Below are 22,952 nucleotides of genomic sequence, written 5' to 3'. Positions count from 1 at the left end.
AAGAAAGTTTTATTAGAAACAAAGTATGTGTTTTTGATTTAATCAAAACTATTTCAAATACTACATGCTGTGATAGATACCCAATAAATAAATTGAATTCTGGATGAAGATATAAATAAAATGATCATTGCTATTAAAATATTGTTTCTGCTGTCTACATCTACATTATTTCAATTACAGAGGTAATAAGTAACACTCGTTTCAATAATAGAGGTGAAAAGAAGAGCAAAAATAACGGATTTTTTAGCACAGTGTCAATTATAGAGGTCTAAGTTGCGATGTGGTCAATTACAGAGGCAAAATTACGAAAAGCCCTAAAATCTAAATTGCAATTATAGAGGTTCCAAATTTTCAATTATAGAGGCCTTTTGGTCTCAAGGGACCGGGACCGGACTTTTGGTTGCAATTATTGAGGTTTTCCATTTATCCAGGTGCCAATTAAACAGGTTTCACTGTACCTGCATGTTATTACAAGCCAACTCAGGCTCAGCATGTTCTTAATTAAAGTCTATTTAGGTTATTATTTCCACCAGCTCACGCTCCCTCGCTTAACTCATACTAAAATGTATTTGTCTCAAATATTGTAAATGGTTAGTTATTTAATTTTGTTTTTTTTCCTAGTTATGTACACTCTATATTAAGTTTGTATGCACTAATAAATAATTTCAAACTAACGTTAAAAAATATTGAGTTACTTATGATAATTATCGTGAAAAAAAAACATATTAATAAATGGAGGGAGCTCAAAAACATGATTCAATTACATGTTGTTTACTTGCAATACTTCACATTTTCTTACACAATTGTCGAATACCTAATGGCTCCTCTTCACGTTGGGCCAACGCCAACGCCAACGAGGGACGCATTTATGCGTTAGAGGGAGCAAGTGATATTGCTATCTCATTCTACCGCATGGCTGCGTCCCTCGTTGGCGTTGGCGTTGGCGTTGGCCCAAGGTGAAGAGGAGCCATTACATGCATTGTTGATACTCTATGTGTACGGAAAACACACGCTGATAGGGTCTGCTGAAAGAGAAGAGTCGTAGAATGTATGGGCTCCCCTACATTTCACGCCTCTTCTCTTTCCGCACAGACTCTAACAACAATACCACACATAAACTAGGTTGAAAACAGGAACTTGAAGCTGTTTCGAAATTCCCCGTTTACTGACTTTAAATCAGTGGCAAAGCCAGCCCTTAACTCGTTCACCCATAAACGTCCGGCCTTAGTTAAACCAAAGTAGCCAAGCCTTCGTGTGCTCTCTCAAAAGCAATCGATCAAATGGACGCATTTATTCATGTCCTAACGTACCTATTACGTATCGAAAGACTTTCATTCTGTATTTCGGGCTGTATGAATACATTCGAACTATATTTGGTCTCAATAACGCTCCGAAGTTGGAAAGGGATAGTGAACTGTAAGTAAGATGAAACTTAACTTGCTGGTATGGAATCAGCGCTATGTTCTGCTATTGTTTTAAGCACATCAGCCGTTGGCCTAGCGCCAAACTCTGCCTGTAATTGGGATTTCGATACTTGTCTCTGGTTTACTTCGATTTGTTACTTGACTGTACAGATCGTGTTATTCGGAGTGACTCGGATCTAGACTTGGGTATTGAATTATCGAGATTGGTTTCTGCCATTCGGACAAATTGTATTGGGGATTTAAGTCGAAATCCTATGTGGCTGCGTATTATGCGAAAATGGGAACTATGTTAAGTAAATCATAAGCGAGGATGAGATGTTGGTAGTATAGTACAAGGTTGCCCTGTTAGTGTGCGTCTTGATTTATTAGTTTGATTAGATAGGATAATTATAAAAATAGAAGTGTGAGGTCACTAGGAGTAAGTGGTACCGAAAAATAAAAAATAACTCCGTGAGTTTCAGCACATAACTATAACCTGATTTGGGTTTTGAAATAATTGCCGCTCGTTTTCAGTTTGGTAATTATTTAAATTAATTTTTGACATTAAATACTCATTATTGGTTTTTATTAATAAAACAGAGATTAAATAACAAAATAAATAAATAAATCATAGATCTAGCCCTAAATTAGCCTGTGGCATTGTTCCCAGGACGCTGGCCGCGTTCCCCCTCTGCACAGTGAGGCTGAGTTTTTGAGCAAAAAAAGGGGCAGCTCGTAGGTTGCCACTCGCCAGACACCCAGACTAGTTTGGTAGAAATTTCTTTTACTAGTTTTTTGGTGTCTGACGACCAGGGACCGAGAGTTTCAATTGCAAGTGCTGCAAATACATAATTCGGTTTCAAGAATGCGTATTTGCGACACTTGGTAATTTGGGCGTCGTCTGCTGCCGTCCCCGGCCTCCTGGCAGAGCCCAGGACGTGGGATGGGGCCAGCGTATCAACACATGTTACATCCCACGCCAGGGGCCGCCCCAGGAACCAGGGTACGAGCGAGCAGCCGTCGGGCCTTTTGCCATCCGCCGCAGATAGACCGACTGGCTCCAGGGTTGCTGGTATGGAGGCGGTACCGAGTGCTCTGCGGATTATGTCGTTTAGAGCCGTGTGTCTATAAAATCGGCCGGCGCTTGATTGGCAGTGGAGTCCGTGGTGCCCATAAGCGTCAACATGGTTTCCACAGCGGGAGCAAGCGTGTGGCTCGCAGGCTTTCAAACCTAGCCTGAGGCATACGGCTAAGCGCAGTGACGCCGGGTCTAAAAGGGAATCAATGTTCCGCGAAGGCAAGGCGCGCAGCCAATGCCCTGACTCGGGTTCCGATATTGCGAGCAGTCTAGCACGGTCGCGGGGATTCGAGTTATTGTCCAAAAGGGATTTGTGGGTTGTTTTTATTTTTATCAGGTCCCAGGCTGCTTGGCTGGCTTTTTCGGTAGGTGGGCTCTCGCCGGGATTTCCAGCACTCCAAGTTGACTCTGCATCTGCCAAGCTCGCCACTACCACACCCGGTATACTCATTATTACCTACTTAATAAAATAATAATACTTCGGACAGCATGTTTTCGGTTCATAATCTTTATTTCTCAAAAGAATTTTTACACTTCACTATTTTGGCCATTTATGTACTACTTACTAGTATCATTACTTATGCGCTTTTAGATGCCATAAAGATGATTAAAGTCCTAGCCAATTCGTGAGATACTGCAGCCTTAGTACCTAATTTCCCGTCTAACACATCTCGTATTTTCTTTAAGAAAACCTCCAATCGCTCAGCAACCTCAGAGTGAAAAGTAAATGTCTGTCGCGAAAGACAAACGACGCGGCGACGAGTGAGCGGCCATTAATCACAATTAGCAGCGGTCGCGGTGTGGACTGCGGTCTGCGGCTCAAAAACGATGAGCAGTTTGTTTATGTCGTTATCGTGCGTTATTACTGGAGAAAAACAGCGAAAATATGACTGAAACTCTTCTTCTTCCTCGATTCCTCATAACTGAGGGTCACGACCACTTGAGGTCGTTATTTTGTGCACCAAGGCTTTCCATTCTGCAAGATTTTCCGCCTTCCTGATAATAGGCGCTTGTGTAGATCCGTAGCAGGCCTTCTTTACAGTGTCCACCCGGAGCGGAACGGAGTGAAATTATAGTCTCTCTTAAACCAAGAACTAACCCTGTACAAGTGTACAGTCACCTGCAATAATATGTTACACAATGAAGGCCGCAAAAATATCTGACACCATCTTATTTGTAGAGCCATAAGAGCGTGTCACATATTTTTGCGGCCTTCGAAGAGTAACATGTTATTGAAGGTGACTGTACCCCTATAACCCTGTACGGTATATTTTTTCTTAAAGAACCACCTATGAAACCTCGGCAGCCAGTTCATTCTGATTTGCGCGGCCATTCAAGATCCAGACTGTGGAGGTGATCGCCATGCCAATAGTGAACGGAAAGGTGGTGAAAACTACCGTGAATATGTCATTATTTTGAGCACGATTCATTATACGAGTCTTAGCACTTTTCTTTACACTTATTTCTAACTTAATCAGTTCCATTTGTTTTGTAAGTTTGGGATCGGCAACGGCAACTACACGTACTCGTACCGCGCATTTCTGAACCGAATCAAAGAGTTGTATTGAAACAAATTCTACGTCTAGGGGCTTCTTTCTCAAAAGCTTGTAACTTGTAATACAAGTGGAAACCCCTTTCTAACAAAAGCTGTCAAAAAGTGACATCCGCATGTTACAAGTTACAAGATTCGAAGATCGACAAATTCGTTGTGGCACAAGTCTGACCAGCTTTTAGTGTTTATAATTACAATTAATAGGAATCACACAAAGCTTTTCAAAATCAATTAAGTACTTATAGCCAAATCCCACTGCTATGTGATTGAACTAATTGCCACTCCAACATGTCATAAAATTATCCACATAATTAATTACCATGTCCACAAATGCGTGCCCGTTTAATTGTTCTGCTCAATTGCACAAAAGTGTGTCTGTTTTTCGCTCGTCTGCCGCTGATACTGAATCCGCAAATTACGGCAACCGCAGGGATCGATGGCTAAAACTAAACATGGAAATGGACTAAAATGTATCTGCACCCACTTGGTTACTGGAGCAAAAGTGAGTTGAGTTGACAGTTCTTATTTTCTTAATAAATGATACCTGGAAGAATTTACCGACTTGGAACTTTGGCAACAGTACCTATTAATGTTTTACCATTTGTTGAAGTTAGGTCCATATATATATTAAGTAAATTATAGTAATTCATTTAGTCTGTTTGGACCCGGATATGTCCTTAAACTACGTCCAAGACCACCGGTGGACGGGCAGCAGCGTCCCTCAAATTCGGTGTACTCAAATGCGATAGCCAACCCGCCTGCCAAGCGTGGCGATTATGGCATTCACCCCCCAAAGGGGGAGGCTTATGTTCAGCAGTGGACGTCTTATGGCTGAGATGATGATGATGATGATGATGATTTAGTCTGTTTAAAATATATAAAAAAAAGTTTTCAATCAAAAGGTACCACATTGTCGCTTGCTATAACGCTCTGACAGGTTGTTCGTATAAAGATACAAGCAAATTTGGTATTTGTGCTAAGCGATAAAGTGGTACGTTTTGATTGAGAATTGTACATGTTGATATTGGCAGTTAGTTAACTTTCACACATTGCTAGACTGATTGCAGTGTTGTACGGTTTTAATTTTTTTTTAATCAGGCCCTGTCAAATGTTAACCGGTTTGCACAAAGAATGATAATATGACGAGCAAAAGGATCAATACATAGAATATAAATTACACAAGTCACGTTTCCCGCTACTGAAACTTTGACAGCCAAGTTCGACAGCTGTTAATTTCCGAGAGTAGCCCACCTGTCAAAACGTCAACAGTTAAAAATGAACAGTAAAGAGCTCGCTTAGCCACCGATGCGGGGCTAATTACTGCACAGTAGATGGATAGCAGTATGCGTATAGTGAGTGCAGCATAGTCTGCGTAGTACCTTTTAATTGTTACCATTCGTCACGATATGTTAACCATGACGCGGTTTGTCAGTTTTATTTTGACATCAGAAAATTGTTAAACATTGAGTTTTTTACTCTAACTTTAGGGCTAGTTAACTTAACAAATCTGCGATCGATTTAAAAGTCGGCAGTCCCAATTATTAACCCTTTAGCACACTAAGAAAATGGAATACTTGTTCTATTCAGACGATTTAAAAAAAAAAATTATCTGCAAAAATCTTGGCTACAAATTTTACTGTTCTCATTTTACTAGTAGACGATTAAAGTCGATTGAGGGAGGTTAATATGCCAGTACATCTCTATTAGTTGATGACTTCAATAGTAATGCATATAAATAAATAGAAATAGACGCGACAAAAGGTGTCAGATATTGAGACCTTAATGCGGGATTCCAGCAGTGTGCGGCACTGTGCGGCACAAGCATTTTTGTAGGTACTGAATATGCTTGTGCCGCACAGTGCCGCACACTAGTGGGATTCCATTTACGTTCCGCGTACTGTTTTGAAACGGCTATGTCCGAACGATCAATCTTCCGAATTCGCGCTCTTCTGCTCACAACAAATTGTCATTGTGGCTACGCGCGACGGCCATCTTTATTATAATTGCGACTGCTCATTAGCGGATTTATTATGCGACGGAAATAGCCTTCCAGTTTCCGATTATACTTGTAGTGGGAGTTGGAATGAGAAATAATGGCCTGTGCATTTGCCAGTAGAGATTTACGGTCAGATTAATATTAGGAGCGGTATTCTGATTTTACGATTTGTTGATTTTTATTTTCATAAGTGTGAGCGAAATGCCAAACAACACAATTTTCGATGCATTCCACGCAAAAATTAGCGGGAGCGATCAAATCATATCAATATCAAAACCTTAACAGATTTTAAAACCAGAATACCGCTTTAGGTACCTAAAAAGGATATTTTATAGTAGTTTACCTCTGGAGAATAAAATGCAGTTATAATTTGGCACCATTAAAAAATATAAAATAAGATGAAAACAAATGATATCAATAATATTACTAAGAACTGAAAAATACGAACCTGGCAATACTTTCCTTGTCGTATATCTTTTTGCCATCAAATTATAATTTTTAATTGAATCTCAATGACTTCAAACTACGTACAATGAAGATCTATTGGGATATTTTTATTCACTTGGAAATGTAGCCAGACTTATGGGCACCCTTCCACAGGGGACAGATCTGGGGGACCTTTGATAGGTGGGTAAGTTTTACTTCGGACCCATTATCTATCTAAGGAGTAGGTATATTTCTTTATTAACGGTAAATCCATTCCAACATGTAGGGAAATTGGAATTAATGCATATACATTGACACTCTTATCGCAGCTTTCGATAATTTCCTAACAAGAATGCTCAATCTATTTAGATTAGTGATAACAAATCGATTAGATACTACAGTGCCCATTCATCAATAGCGGACCATTTAATGCAATTTCACACTTATGTCTATTAACAAAGTGTTACCACAACGCTATACAAAAGTTTGCTAAACAATCGGATTAACGTTAGTAGTACTAAAATCTAGTTCATTTAACATTGTTTAATAAGTTCAGTGGCACTTTAAACAATGTTGTTGAAATTAGTTTTATTAAGTTTAATTTTTAGTTTGAGTAGTGCTGAAAAGTTTCGGTACGATGGCTACGCGTTGTACAAGATAATTCCTCAGAGTGAGCATCAGGTTCAATTTCTTAAGGATCTGGAATATAATGACAAGGAATTGGATTTCTGGAGGCCTCCTACTAGAGTGGGAGAATATGTGAGTGTTGTGGCCCCTCCTGAGAAGAAGGACGATTTAAATAAATCTTTGACGCAAATGAATATTCATAATGAGGTTATGCTGGATAGTATTCAAGAGTAAGTATTTAAAATATTTCCAGTAGACGAATGTATACTTTTTATTAATTTATGTATTTGAAATGATAATTATAAGAGGAGATTTGTGAGTGTTTTGGCGTATGACTGTATGTATATGTTATTTATTAATTCTAATCGATTGGTTTAACAGCAACATTCTGTGAAGGATTTGTGGGACCTGATGGCGCTGTCATATAATTATTTCATATTTAAATTTTTAGTTAGATTTATCATATAACATCATATATTTCTCTTATTCAATGTATGAAGTATTGTAGAAGTATGTCTGTGTATGTTTACCAATATAATATTTGTAATTTAATTAGACCTAACTAAATGTGTAAGATGCGTTTGCTAAAACTTCATACATCTTTTTGAATAAGTCTATCACAAATCATGTCTATCAATCATACACATTTAATCTACGTCAGTCAAACAATCTACGTTAAAACAAAATATTTCTGAAACTCTGCTTCTCCTATTACAGAGCCATCGACGCTCAAGTGCATAGCAGACAAAAACGCAGTCCTCGTGTGATACGTGAGCCTGTCATGCACTTCGAAGGCTACCACACTCTTGAGAATATCAATAACTGGTTCCAACACCTTGCGGAGGAGCACAGTAATATCGTTACTTTGGTCACTGCTGGAACTTCACATGAAGGTAAGGATTACATCAATTGAATTACCAATCGAGTAAAAGGATCATACACAGACATATACAAAAGGTCCTTCATGTACCCGAAAGTAAAGGATACTCAAGCGTAATTAAACAAGGCAATATTTGAGAGCAGCAAATAGACATTTATACCATCAAACTTGATAACTTTAAATGTATGGCTTGATCTGGGTAATATTTATTTATATGTTAACGAAAGCAAAAATTGTAATCGTAAAGAATTATCTGATGAAAGAAATACCTACTGCTGGACAAAACATCTTCCCCGGAAATCACCACAGGATCATTGTATTCATTCAACGGTTCCCTGCGATCTTCGTTACAACGTTGGCCCACTTGTTGAACTATGTGCCTAGTTGATTAATATGCTTAGGTACCTCTACCTACTCGTAACTGCATAAATGTGCAATTTCAAAACCAACACTCTTTGAAAACTTTAAATAAGTCTGATTTTCTGATGAGTTTTTCGGAACTTATGTACGAAAAATCATTTGATATTTACCACTAGCTTTTCGGTGAAGGAAAACATCGTGAGGAAACCTGCATACATCTGCGAAGAAATTCAAAGGTGTATGTGAAGTCCCCAATCCGCATTGGGCTATCGTGGGGACTATAGCTCAAGCCCTCTTGCGCATGAGAGGAGGCTTGTGCCCAGGAGTAGGATGTATATAGGCTGAATTATTATAATTATTTAAGCCTGATTTAATGAAATTCAACATACTTATTACCTGTTATTTATTTACATTCCAGGAAGAAACATTACCGGCATCAAGATATCCCGAAACTCTAACCGACCAGCATTCTTTCTCGAAGCCGGTCAGATCGGAGCCGATTGGCTGTCTCCCACCGTAGTCTGCTACATTGTGGACCAGCTGGTTCGCGGAGATGACCCTGATGCATTGGCTGCTTCGCAGGACTACGAGTGGCATATATTCCCCAGTGTCAACCCTGATGGGTTTGAGTTTTCTGATAACAGTGTAAGAAAATATCAGCTGTTTTACAGGCGTTGACTTAAGTCGCGAGCTGTCAAATCTGCAAAAAAAATTTAAATTCAATGTTACTTATCCGTTCTTATAGTTAAATAACTGATATTTATTTTACACAGGTCAGATTATGGACTAAAAACCGCACACCACAAAGGGGCAACCAGATTGGAGTTGATCTTACAAGAAACTGGAACTCTCAATGGGGAGGTAAGTTAATTCTAATGTTCCTTAATCAAAACAGGTTGCTTTTTATCTTGCAACTGAACTACAAATCGAATACCGTCCATATGAATTTGATATAGAAACCTTAATGCTTGCGATACGGAAGAATTCTTTATAATTTAACTAGGAAAATACTAAGAAATCCAGATTATTTTAACTTGTCGTGAGAATTACATCATCATTATCTTGCCCTTGTCCCATTCACTTGGGGTCGGTGCAGCATGTCTTTCTCTTCCACACCTCTCTGTCGCCCGTCATTTCATCACTCACTTGCGTTCGTTTCATATCATCTCTCACACAGTCCATCCACCTTTTCCTCGGTTTTCCTCTTCTCGTACTTCCCTCCACATTCATTCGTAATACCTTTCTCATCACATGACTTTCATCCCTCCGCATCACATGCCCGTACCACGCTAGGCGATTTGCCCTTACTTTGTCTGTTATGGGTGCAACTTTCAGGCTTCCTCTTATATACTCATTCCTTATCCTATCCATTCTCGTCACGCCACACATCCATCTTAACATTCTCATCTCAGCTACATGCATTCTCTTTTCATCCGTCACCTTTAGGGCCCAACACTCTGATCCATACATGACGACAGGTCTTATGATTGATTTATAAATTTTGCCCTTCAACCGAAGAGGCATTCGGGCGTCGCAAATGGTTCCCGTAACCTGTCGCCATTTCATCCATCCTGTGCTAATCCGGTTTTTCACGTCACGGTCAATATCGCCATCGCACTGTACTAGCGAACCGATGTACTTAAAGTCGGAGCAGACCGGCAATGTAACGCCGTCGAGTTCAATGGCAGCAAAACTGGAGAGACTGCCAAAATCGCAGAACATGTGTTCTGTTTTAGATCTGCTGATCTTCAGGCCAACATTCTCCAATTTTTGCCGCCATTTCTCAAGTCTGCTCTGCACCTCGAGTTCGTTTTCACCAACAAGCACAATGTCATCGGCAAACAGCATACACCAGGGTGCCTCCTCCTGTATGTCAGACGACAGAGCGTCCATAACAAGCAGGAAGAGGTAAGGGCTTAAAGCCGATCCCTGGTGCAAGCCTACCGTGACACTGAACTTGTCAGTGGTGCCAGTAGCTGACCGGACGCGTGTACAACATCGATTGTACATCGACCGAATTAGCTCTATATACTTCCCAGGCACGCATTTCTCTTTCAGAGCCCACCACAAAACCTCTCGGGGTACTCGGTCGTATGCTTTTTCGAGGTCAACAAACACCATATGCAGGTTCTTTTTGGCATGTCGGTATTTTTATATCGGCACAGATAGCGAAGTGCAAAAATGGCGTCTGTTGTACCTCTCCCCGTTTTTCGTGAGAATTACATATAACCACTTATTAGGTGGTTAATCTGGGGTCCCTTTGTTTCACATAAAGTTTTAAGTCATAATGTATTGTTTGTTATATTATCATTAGTCCTAAAACTGCAACCGTTAACTCTTCAGGATTTTCGTAAGGTTATCATCCTATAGATAGGTTAGGTTTGTTTTATGGCAATCCTGTAAAGTTACGCGTTTCTGAACCAAACAAATTATGACTAACGAAAATGCGGACAAACAATACATTATGACTTAAAACTTTTTGGGAAACAATAGAGACCCGGTTATTCTATTTCAGTTCGCGGTGGAAGCTTCAGCCCAGCCGAAGCCAGCTTCATCGGTATTGGCCCTTTCTCTGAACCAGAGACCCGTGCTCTCTCCAGATACATAGAATCTATTGGTCACAATTTAGCCGCAGTTTTGTCCTTCAGAGGATTTGGACAAAGATTGGTCATACCATACGCTCACACGACAGAGCCACTGGACAACTACGATGAGATGGTTAGCAAATTTAAATCATAATTTTTTTGTTACAATTATCCAGATCAGCCATTCTCAGTGTGCTACGCGCACCACCAGGGCTCTAGGCTAGGGCAAAGTCTCTGTGGGGGTTCCGCGAGAAAACGCGAAAACAAATCAATAAACATGCAGCGCTCCTATATTTCTCGTCCACAGTTAATTTGTCAAACGAAAATTTTGGGGCTCCGTCAAAAATTTTGCTTTCCAAAAGGGTTCCGTCGCCAAAAAACTGTCGGTACAGTCCAATACATTGATTGTGTATTGTAGAAAAAACATTATTTGCTTATAGTTAAACGACCAAGGCGAAGATTATAAGATTTCAGGATACTGGAGCAACGTCATTCCACAATCGCGGTGACTTCCGAGGCTGGGTGGTCTATACTTGCCGCAAAATTAACTGGCGACTGAGATCATAATGCTATCTCCTTTACTCTTGATAAGACCAACCAAGAGTGAAAGAGATGGCATTATGACCTGACTTAGTTTTGCGGCAAATATAGACGTTATGGAGTCAGGCATGAAAGCTAAAGATGTTCCTTTAAATCCAGCCACAGCTGTTAGAAGCCTTTGTTTTTTTTTACTTTTAGGATATCGCATTATTATAATTATGTACTTATGTATTTTCAATTGTTTAACAGTTATATTTTATTTTTTAGTAAGTATTCGTTACATTAAATATGATTCCAGATTACTATCGGACGAAGAGCAATGGGTTCGTTAGCTGTGAAATATGACACTCAATATTTAGTTGGTAACTCCGCTACAGTTCATGGTAAGACACTGTTATAATAATTATAAGGTATAAAATCCGTTTATCTTTAAGAATTTTGGAATAGAAAAATAGTAATGTATATGTAACAATAGTAAAATCACAGAATCGATAGGTTCATTAGTGAATTACTAAGAATTATTTATATCTTTAAAAGATACCTACCACTGATGTCTGGTTAACGGATCCCAACCTTCATTGAAGTTCATTGATTTGTTTTCTTCTAGACGGAGCCACGGGCGTACTCGTCGACTGGGCCAAATACAGGTTCAGACCTCCAGTAGCAGCTACTTTCTTGCTGAGGGACAATATCGGTTGGGGCCATGTATTGCCCGTTGTGCAGGTGCTGCCCTCCTGTGAGGAAACCTACGATGCAGTCATAGCCATCATCAGAGAGGCAAAATTTATTAATGTGCTGTAGGCTGAAATAAGAAGCAATAAATTATTATTAACTGATTAATTGTGTTTCAGTTGGTTTATTGAAATTTTTAATAAATAGTTTTATGGAAAAAGCTATTTTAGTGGAGATTTTTACATCGTTTTCAATTTACCAATATTTGACATTCCCATAAAATAATTATTTATGGAAGACGCAGCGTGGGAAGGCCCCAGACTAGATGGACCGACGATCTGGTTAAAGTCGCGGAAAACTGTTGGTTGAGGGCAGCGAATGACCGTACGTTGTGGAGATCCTTGGGCGAGGCCTTTGTCCAGCAGTTGACGTCTTTCAGCTAAGATGATGATGAATTATTTATCCTTACACACTTTAGACGCACAAAATTGCACCTGTTAGTTATACGCAAAATTATATTGCAGTGTACAGTTTTAGATTTAAAGTGCAGTTCCATTGAAATTGTGAATAATGTAAACAAACCAATTTACTTTGTAATCTCGCACATCTGGATAACCAATCTTATCAACGAATTATATTAGGTATACCAATTTATTGTAAAAATATACGTTACTTAATAATATTTCACTGAAAAGAGCTTTCGTAATAATTTTAAGGTTTCATGTCAAAACAAAATCTGTTATATTATTTATGGTAAATACTGGTAAGTGTGGCATAGGGGTAAGTGTGACTGGCCTTCAAATTGGGAGGCCCCAACTTGGAGGCTACTTGCTACTTGCCTTTAGTGGCAAAAGTATGAACTCGCTATGAATACTAATCAATGTTTAAACAGGCCCAATGTGATGGCCAGTCTCACTTACCTTGATCGACCTTCCTATTTTGATATCTGAAGGTAATTTATGATTAGTATTAATTATCAGTATTAACAAAAATACAATAACATATAGCAGTAAAACCATAACCATAAAGATAAGCCTAATTTGATAATAGTTTTATTAAATTAGGTTTAATAGGAGATATTAATACATATTATTTTAGTACATAGACATATTGCAAACGAGTAAGTACCTTTATTTTAAATAATTAATCTATTTTATTTTTATTACATATTTGTTATGAGTATAACTTTATTTAATTAATAACACTTACATATAAACTATTATTAAAATTTAGTTTACACTTAATAAATTAAAACTAATAAAATAAATAAAACTTATCCACCTATCTTAGGTCCCCCAGATCTGTCCCCTGTGGAAGGGTGCCCATAAGGCTGGCTACATTCCCATGTTAATAGCTTTGCCTATTCTTTGGGCTAGGAATGAGCCAGCCCTAGTTTCACCCGTAGTTTCAATCAGTTTTTTTGTGTGCTGGTTTTTACATGAATTTTAACCTCCTGAGTCCCTGACGCCCTTATAAAGGATTTAATCCAAATCGAATTTTGAATTAAAATGGAATACAAGAAGGTTCCAAATTCAAAACTGCAATAATGACAAGGGAGACTCAGGAGGTTAATAACAAAAAGTACTTACACGAGTAATCACCATACCTATGTATTTGATTTTGACTTATGTTTTCCAGAACAATATGTTGAAACTACTGGCTACCTTGCTTTTACTAAGTAGCTATGCAAATAGCGAAAAGTTTAATTTCACCAATTATGCCCTGTATAGGGTAAACCCGAGTACCGTCGAAGAACTCGAAATACTGAATTCAATGCTTTCTAACCCCCAGTTAGATTTTTTCGAAGATCCAGTGAGTGTGAATGAATTAGTCAGTGTAGTTACATCACCTGGGTACAGAAAAACGTTTGATGATATATTAAAAGCAAATAGTATAGATGCTGAAGTTACTATTGAAAATATACAAACGTAAGTAAAATATGAATGATTCTTAATAAAATAATATGAAGGTCTTACTGAAACTTAAAAAAAACTGGGCAAGTGCGAGTCGGACTCGCACACGAAGGATTCCGTACCATTATCTATAAAAACGGTCACCCATCCAAGTACTGACCCCGCCCGACGTTGCTTAACTTCGGTCAAAAATCACGTTTGTTGTATGGGAGCCCCACTTAAATTTTTATTTTTTTCTGTTTTTAGTATTTGTTGTTATAGCGGCAACAGAAATACATCATCTGTGAAAATTTCAGCTGTCTAGCTATCACAGATCACGAGATACAGCCTGGTGACAGACGGACGGACGGACGGACGGACGGACGGACAGCGGAGTCTTAGTAATAGGGTCCCGTTTTACCCTTTGGGTACGGAACCCTAACAAATGATGTAATTGTAACTAGTGTTAAACTAAAAGTTTATGTTAACAGGGTAATTGACAACGAGAAACACGGTAAATATATTCAACGCAATGTGCAATCTATGACTTGGGATGCCTACTTTCCTTTAGATGACATATACGCTTGGCTTGATGACATTGCTGCTGCCAACAGTGATATTGTTACATTAATCAATGGAGGAGAGTCATATGAAGGAAGAGAAATTAAAGGAGTTAAAATTTCTCACGGTAGTGGCAGAAAGACCATATTTATTGAAGGAGGCATACACGCCAGAGAATGGATATCTTACGCAACAGTCAACTACATTATTACTCAGCTTTTGTACAGTGAGGACCCTGAAGCTCAAGCAGCTGCCAGAGATTTTGATTGGTACATATTTCCCTGCACTAACCCTGATGGATATGTTTGGACTTGGACAGACGTAAGCTTTTGATTTTTTTTCTTAGCCCGTGATAGTGTCCTACTGCTGGGCAAAGGCCTCTTCCCTTGATCTCCATAACTCCCGTTTTTGTGCTTTTTCCGGTCAGGAACCGAGAAATGTGTCTAGAAGTCGTTCCGCCGTCTGGCCCTGCCACGTCCGCGCTTCTTTTGCAGCATCCACTTGGTGGCTATACTAGCTTTTGATTAAAGTATAAATAAGTTTTTCAAATGTTTTGTTTTTGTCAGAGCCACGATTGGCATTGTTTTTTTTTTTGTTTTTTTAGTACAGACTATGGCGTAAAAACAGGCGTCCCGTTGGAACTGAATTTGGTATTGATTTAAACAGGAATTGGGACAGTAATTGGATGCGTAAGTATAACATTTATTCAATTTCTAAAATCGATATAAATGCATATTAGGAAAGCAAAAAGACAAAAATTGTGTCGAAAATACAAAGAAAAAAAATGTTTTCGCAAAAAAAGTACATGACAAAAGCACGTGTGAATGTTACAGTCAAAAAATCCAATTTAAGTCTTTCTTTATTTATTTTAGGCAAATATTAACACGTGTCAAGTTAATATAAAAAAAAAATATGTACCATTTTTTTGCAGTTAAAAGTTCTAGCGACGATCCTATCAGCAACAACTATGCCGGCACTGGACCGTTTTCCGAACCTGAAGCTAGTACTTTAGCTACCTACATAGAAAGCGTTGCAGATAATATGGAAATGTACATCAGTTTCCATTCTTCGGGACAAATGCTTATGGTCCCTTACGGAAATACTACTGAACCGTTGGACAATTATGAAGATTCGGTAATATTCTAATGTATAATTTTGCATTGTATACAAATGTGACAGTATACTTTTCGTCGTACCTACTTACTGTAGTTATCCCTATTTATAATTAGCCGTGATCGATTCTGCAATCTAGATGCAACGCAAATTAAACCACCATTTGAATTTCTACGTTATATTATAGTTCTTTTGTTAGAGTTACTTTTTGTTTAAGAAATTTAATATTGTACAGGTGAAAATTGCCCGAAGAGCAATAGGATCATTGACAGTACGTTACGGAACGCCATATGTAGCTGGAAATGTGGCTGAAGTAATTTGTAAGTAACTTTGCTTCGTAATCATATTTTCTTATCTGAGTAAACTTTCATCTAGACATTTAAAAAAGAGCTATATTTCATAGCTAGACAAACATGGTTAAAGTACGGTCACCAATAAAAGTTATCTAAAATGTTTTGTGAATGTAACTTGTTTTCTTTTAGATGAAGCAACGGGAACTAGTGTAGATTGGGTAAAAGAAAAACTACGTATCCCTCTTACATACATCTACGAATTACGCGACAGAGGTGAATACGGTCATCTCCTACCCGCCGAGCAAATTCTACCCAACAACGAAGAAATCTGGGATTCAGTGCTAGCCTTAATAAGGGAAGGACGTGCTTTGGGCTACTTTAACTCAGCTTCTTCCATTCAAGGATCGTTCGCAGTTATGCTAGGAGTTTTGTTATATCTTGTTAACTAACCAGTGATGAAACAGCAACATACTTTTATTATATCGTTTATCTATTCAATATCATGGCGGTAATCATTATATAGTTTGCTTATGATTACAGTTTCGAAATTATTTGCCTTGGAAAGCCATAAAATTAAGCAAAATAAAGACATTTAATAAATTTTATGTGTTTGTTTACCTATTCACCGATTTTAGGAAATTATACATTTTATTTAATCATTTCTTTATAAAGTTTTGTATAAGTATTTCACCTTTCCGTACGTACTTGGCTAAGTGTCTTTCCATCAGAGAAACGTCCTTATGTTTCAAGTGCAAAAATATAAGGACCTTTTGATCAGAATGTCTGTTTGAAACATCCTCTTTGTGATGGAAAGCCACATATTATTAGTAAATAAAAAAAAAAGTTTATTTACTTTTGTCCAACTATGCATAACAACCGTAGGTACCTATATAACATTGGGAAACTTAAGAGCAATCCTATTTAAAAAATAAGTACCTACGTAGTTTCGATTATTAGTGTCTATAAAAATTAGTGTCGAATTAAGTATAATATTATATTTAAACACATCAATCTTAGTCCATGAATCTAGGATATACCTGGATCTGGCATGAGTGGTGGGGGTAACTGACAGAACGGGATAGTCTTATGTATCTTTCAGTAGGAGTAGCAGCGAAAGAACTATTATTCTTTGTCCTTGTCACAGTCTCACATTTTATTTGTTCCCCACCTTTTTTTAGTATGGATAATGGTGGGCAACAAATGAATTCGACCAATCACAGTGTCGCATTTGCGTATGTTTTGTCCCTCACGGTGGCACGCGTATACCACTTCTATACAATCCTACCTTCTATGTCTTAGTCACTTCCATTTATTGCTTTAATAATTGAAACATTCACGAATATAAATTATAATAAATTATACTACTTAATTACTAACTAACCTTAGGCTTATATTAGTGTTGGCTTATATTTTAAGTATGTAGTTCAAGTAGGTAACTAAAAATAATGTAGCTTCTAGTATTTTTAGGGTTCCGTACCCAAAGGGTAAAACGGGACCCTATTACTAAGACTTCGCTGTCCGTCCGTCCGTCCGTCCGTCCGTCCGTCTGTCTGTCACCAGGCTGTATCTCACGAACCGTGATAGCTAGACAGTTGAAATTTTCACAGATGATGTATTTCTATTGCCGCTATAACAACAAATACTAAAAACAGAATAAAATAAAGATTTAAATGGGGCTCCCATACAACAAACGTGATTTTTGACCAAAGTTAAGCAACGTCGGGAGTGGTCAGTACTTGGATGGGTGACCATTTTTTTTTCGTTTTTTTTTGCATTATGGTACGGAACCCTTCGTGCGCGAGTCCGACTCGCACTTGCCCGGTTTTTTTTCAATGGATTTAATTTAGAGTTGATAATTATATTATTAAGTATTAAGCAGTAATAAAACAACAATATAAATAGGTATTATAGCAGTAAAATAAAAACCATAAAGATACGACTACATTTTGATAATAATTTTATAGCACATGGTTTAAAACAAACAGTTTTTAATTTATTGTTTTAGTTTACAAACATATTAGATCACTCCAATTCAGCTTCTTCCATTCAACGATATTCAGTTATGCTAGGAATTTTATTATACTTATCTTGTAAAATTCAAATTCAAATTCAAAAAAATTCAAATTCAAAACATATTTATTTCATAGTTTGGATGTTACATAGGTGAAGTACAGTGATCCCCACACTAGGCTTAGCCTGTGACGTGGGGATCTAAGCCAAATACGATTTATTATTAAAAGTTAACAACATTTATTAAAATCCACATTAATCTTATTCCATCTATAATCACCTGGTTTTATTTTATCTTCAGACATATATATATATATATATATATATATACATAGACAGGTGTTTTTTTATCTTCTGATAATTGGCTTACGATTAATATTTTCGTAATCATTACTTTTTAATCACCATTGATACCATTGCAGAATGATATTAATTATAACAGTAAATGCAGACAAATCATTAATTTATTCCATAGTAAGTAGTACTTAGAGGTACACCAAGACAATATTATCCTGATTCTGATTCTTCAACTATTTTGATAGCACACGCAGTGCAAGTGTTATTTTAAACGTCAAAGTTCTATGAAATTATGACGTTTAAATAACACTTGCACTGCGTGTGCTATCAAAATCGTTGCAGACTTATCGTGGTCTAACTCTATCTATTTACCGTGGCAAATACTGTCAACTGTCAAAAATAATTGACCCATACCTGCCCACACGGTGTCTACATACTCTACATAGCCAACAAATTATAATAAAATACTTGATCCTTTATATCTAAACTTTGAATTGCAATGTTGAAAATAAAGACCACTTGTTGAAAGAAAATCTCTTTCAAACACCGCAAAATTGACTTTAGCCGGCAACTGAAAAGTTCCCAAGCCCGAACAGTTTGTACAATATTAGCTCAAACAGTCAATTGCATAAGCTCACCGGGTTTTACTCACATGGCCGCATTTTGTAGGTAAGACATGTGAAAAGTTTATTGTGGCGTCGGATTCATAATTGCCATTATAGTAAAAAGCTATACAAGGTGACTAAAAAATAAGTGCATTCCCGTTGCCAGGGAGGTTTGGGGATTATAGGTACTGAGCATGAGCAAGTTTTACTATGGCACCAACCCCGAAATCGCGAAAAAAAAATTACCCTCCCATAGAAACCACAACCCTCCGACACAAGAGCAGCCATGCAACGGAGCCACGCCGTTTTGTCGACTAAATAGTGTTTAGTTTTAAGTTTATAAAATACATATGTATATTAGTCTGATGTAAGGTATTTGTAATATGGGCCTTGTTGTCTGAATAAAATTTCTAAATAAATAGAAAATAGACCAGCCAAAATGTATGAAACAGCCAAAATTGTTTCGCGATATTGATGTTGGTCCCATAGTAAAAGTCGCTCAGTATAATTCCAAAACCTCCCTGGCAACGGGCATGCACTTATTTTTTAGCCACCCTGTATAATCATGTAGGCGTTTTCGTACGATAACGAATATGGAGGAGTGATAGAGATACACAAAGCGTTTGATCAAAGATTGTCACCTTACCTAGGCCGACTGATGGTAAGTTAATTTATATTAAGGTTTAAATGGTTTATTTTAAGAACTAAGCACAATAACCAGTTCAGAAAGATTTTTAGAATGTAACACACGGTTGCTTAACTTAGTGGAGGCAAAATAGAAACAAGTGCTGGACGGCGACAACATTTTCCATGTAAGGAAACCTAAAAGCGAGTTCAATTTTATCAAAACTCTTTGTGTATTGGGATAATCTATTCTTAGATCTACACTCACGTGCTATTCTAGCCTCCTTTATGGGATAGCTAGGAATTTTCTAGGGAATAGCCAATAAATAGCTCGGGTGGCACTTATCGAATTTTGTTTCGTTTTGTTTAGTTTTGTTGTCCTTGGTTGGGAAAACTATAACAACATTCAATTGAAAAGATAAGTCAGACATCAGATGTTAGAAATTTTAGGTCATCTCTGTAACTGCTTTAGATAAATGGTTTAATGATATCTTACAAAGCTGGGGCCGATAAGCTTGAAAATTTGTCAAAAATATTGGTTACCTACCATATAAAGTTTGTGGAGTCTAGATTGTAGGAAGAACGGAACAATTTTTTGAATTAATTGTTTTATGCAGTTAATAAATTACTTACCACTATGGGTATCATAACTCAAAAACGAGGTCGTAAAGAGTGATTAATCCTATACCTTTAAACGAGCAATTATTGTATATATATTTATTTATATATTTCGGGGATCTCGGAAACGGCACTAACGATTTCGATGAAATTTGCTACATGGGAGTTTTCGGGGCCGAAAAATCGATCTAACTAGGTTTTATCTCTGGAAAAACGCGCAGTTTTGAGTTATTATATGTTTTCCGAGAAAAGCTCATAGCTCGGTCTCCCAGATATTTATTGTTCCATTAGGACATTATTTTTAAGATAGTTAAAGTTTCTACACATTCTTGCAAAGCATTTCTGCTTCAATTTGCACCACTCACGTATTCATGAATGCAAGATTGAGTCAAGTAAGTTAATGGCTATTTTCAAATTACAAGCAGTCGCCTTAGGCAGTGTTCAATCACTGCCGATATTCTGTAATATATTATCAATTCATCATACAATCCACCTGTATGTTAAAATATTACGAACAACATCGGCATGTGATGTTAATAAATACTAACCGACTTTTAAAATGTGAATGTAACAAACTTTAACTGGGATCCTCTTATTCTTTATTCTTATTCTTATTTTTGCTATTTTATTTCAAGAAATCTGATCTCGTATATCATTACATTACAACCAAATCGGACCGGACTGGGTGAACGATATTAAATTATTAATAATGCCGAATCATTGCTTAAGGGTTTCAGTACCGAAATAGCTGTATAAAAAAAATAGCTTGCATTATTTTAGGGGGGCACTTTGTGTAATTACAAAATCCTTTACATAACCTTAGGTAGAGTAACATCTACTGGTACAAGTATTGTTCATATAATATTGCAATTGTATCAAACATTGTTATTTATAAGTGCGGTTTGTACTGCGAAGTCTGTGTAGAGTTAGCTTGGCATGATTCAGTTACAGGTTACTTTACCTATTTGATAAAATTGCAATATTATGTACACAATACAACAAGTATAAACTAACATTAACTATTCTGAAAATCGTTCCTAGCTTAAAGCAAAAAAAATCCACAGCGCAGGCTTCGTCATCATACAGATAGCTCATCCACCTCAGGTTTCGTCAAAATAAAGCGTACATTTTCACATGTCCTCCACAACACGCATCGTCAAATTTAAAAGGAGATTGGTCATTACAAAACACATAATAATAAGCTATAAACCTATAAGTATTCTAATCCGGTAAGTACCCGGCACAAACGTCCCCAAAATACCAGCGGAGTTGGAGATAACTTAGGTGCTCAAAAATATGTCCCGTAGTTCTTAATTCGCTGACACTTATGTCAGCGAGCTATGGGACATATTTTTGAGTATGATCTGTGCACCCATATTTTTACACATGACTGTACAAAGTAGGCACGGGCATTTTTAACTGTAAACTCCTCCAGTTTGTACCACACACGCGGGGAAGGAATCCGTGCGCAGTTCCGAGTGGCCCGGGGCTCAAAGAGCTGCGATCGCGATAACGCAGCGCGAGACGTGGTTCCGTGGACGGTGTTATGTGGAACGTCACCGGTGACTTATTTTAGATATTGTGAATATTTTTACACTTGACTGCACAAAGTAGGCACGGGCATTTTAACTGTAAACTCCTCCAGTTTGTACTACACAAGCGGGGAAGGAATGCGTGCCCGGGGCTCAAAGAGCTGCAATCGCGATAACGCAGCGCGAGACGTGGTTCCGTGGACGGCGTTATTTGGAACATCACCGGTGACTTAAGGGGCCCACTGATTAACAGTCCGCAGGACGGTATCGGTCTGTCAGTTGTTCGGAACTGTCAAAATTTTGTTCTAACTGACAGGCCGATACCGTCCGGCGGACTGTTAATAAGTGGGCCACTTTATTTTAGGTATTGTGAACGATTTAAGTTATTTAGTCTTAGTCATCGGATGTATTAAAAAAATTGGACTGATAAAGAAATTTACTTCCCTATATATCAAATGTTTAACATAGCTATTGTAGATTTGTGTAGTGTAAATATAAGCCAATTAGGTATAGGTATAGGTACTCCTCGCATGCTAACTTTCTTAGTACAAATCATATTGTATTTAAGTCAAAAATAATGCCTTTTTGCGATAAGTCCGCCATTTGTACATTTTTATTTGTTTGTGCAATAAAGTCGTAAATAAATAAACAATGCATATTTTGACTTGCATTTTAAATAGTTTGTGTCACGCATGCCATATTGGATATATACCGGTCGCTTTTCGGATCGGGGTCGACTAATCCCAATAAGGTCTAGTTGACCCTCAACCCTGAGGGTTGGAAGATCAGATTGCAGTCGCTTTCGTAAAAACTAGTGCCTACGCCAATTCTCGGGATTAGTTGCCAAGCAGAGCCCAGGCTCCCATGAGCCGTGGCAAAATGCCGGGATAACACGAGGAAGATGATGATTATTAAAGCGCACTGACTGTCTTATTTTCGTTATTATTATTCTAACTATGAACCTTTATTGATATATGACGACCGGTCTGGCCTAGTGGGTAGTGACCCTACCTGTGAAGCCGATGGTCCTGGGTTCGAATCCCGGTAAGGGCATTTATTTGTGTGATGAATACAAATATTTGTTCCCGAGTCATGGATATTTCTATGTAAGTATATAAGTATGTATTTATCTATATAAGTATGTAACTGTGTATATCGTCGCCTAGCACCCATAGTACAAGCTTTGCTTAGTTTGGGGCTAGGTTGATCTGTGTAAGATGTCCCCTAATATTTATTAATTATTTATTACTTACTGGATTTCTTCATCTTGCGTAACACCATCGTTTCT

The 22,952-nt window shown here is 37.7% G+C and overlaps 3 protein-coding genes across 3 annotated transcripts in view; all 3 read left to right on the top strand.

Annotated features, from left to right (window-relative positions):
• Positions 1–22,952, top strand: part of LOC134799113 (zinc carboxypeptidase-like) — a 243,886-nt gene that overhangs the window by 52,708 nt on the left and 168,226 nt on the right. The gene's annotated exons all lie outside the window — the stretch shown is intronic.
• Positions 6,974–12,248, top strand: LOC134799240 (zinc carboxypeptidase-like). Its single transcript, XM_063771620.1, has 7 exons — positions 6,974–7,312; positions 7,800–7,975; positions 8,741–8,967; positions 9,096–9,183; positions 10,838–11,040; positions 11,746–11,830; positions 12,055–12,248. The coding sequence occupies exons 1-7, from the start codon at positions 7,026–7,028 to the stop codon at positions 12,246–12,248; spliced, it is 1,260 nt and encodes a 419-aa protein (XP_063627690.1). The 5' UTR covers positions 6,974–7,025.
• Positions 13,733–16,479, top strand: LOC134799239 (zinc carboxypeptidase-like). The gene is made up of 6 exons (XM_063771619.1): positions 13,733–14,047; positions 14,503–14,893; positions 15,177–15,261; positions 15,504–15,706; positions 15,921–16,005; positions 16,168–16,479. Exons 1-6 carry the CDS (start codon positions 13,764–13,766, stop codon positions 16,425–16,427), a joined length of 1,308 nt encoding a protein of 435 aa, XP_063627689.1. The 5' UTR covers positions 13,733–13,763; the 3' UTR covers positions 16,428–16,479.

Source organism: Cydia splendana, chromosome 18, assembly GCF_910591565.1.
Source record: "Cydia splendana chromosome 18, ilCydSple1.2, whole genome shotgun sequence".
Taxonomy (NCBI): domain Eukaryota; kingdom Metazoa; phylum Arthropoda; class Insecta; order Lepidoptera; family Tortricidae; genus Cydia; species Cydia splendana.
Note: the sequence above shows the minus strand (reverse complement) of the source record. Positions and strands in the feature narration are given on the sequence as shown.

Coding starts and splice junctions, on each gene's coding strand:
- LOC134799239 (XM_063771619.1), top strand. CDS start 13,764: ATGTTGAAACTACTGGCTACCTTGCTTTTACTAAGTAGCTATGCAAAT. Junction 14,048..14,502: donor ACTATTGAAAATATACAAAC/GTAAGTAAAATA, acceptor TTATGTTAACAG/GGTAATTGACAACGAGAAAC. Junction 15,707..15,920: donor TGGACAATTATGAAGATTCG/GTAATATTCTAA, acceptor AATATTGTACAG/GTGAAAATTGCCCGAAGAGC.
- LOC134799240 (XM_063771620.1), top strand. CDS start 7,026: ATGTTGTTGAAATTAGTTTTATTAAGTTTAATTTTTAGTTTGAGTAGT. Junction 8,968..9,095: donor TTGAGTTTTCTGATAACAGT/GTAAGAAAATAT, acceptor TATTTTACACAG/GTCAGATTATGGACTAAAAA. Junction 11,831..12,054: donor TAACTCCGCTACAGTTCATG/GTAAGACACTGT, acceptor GTTTTCTTCTAG/ACGGAGCCACGGGCGTACTC.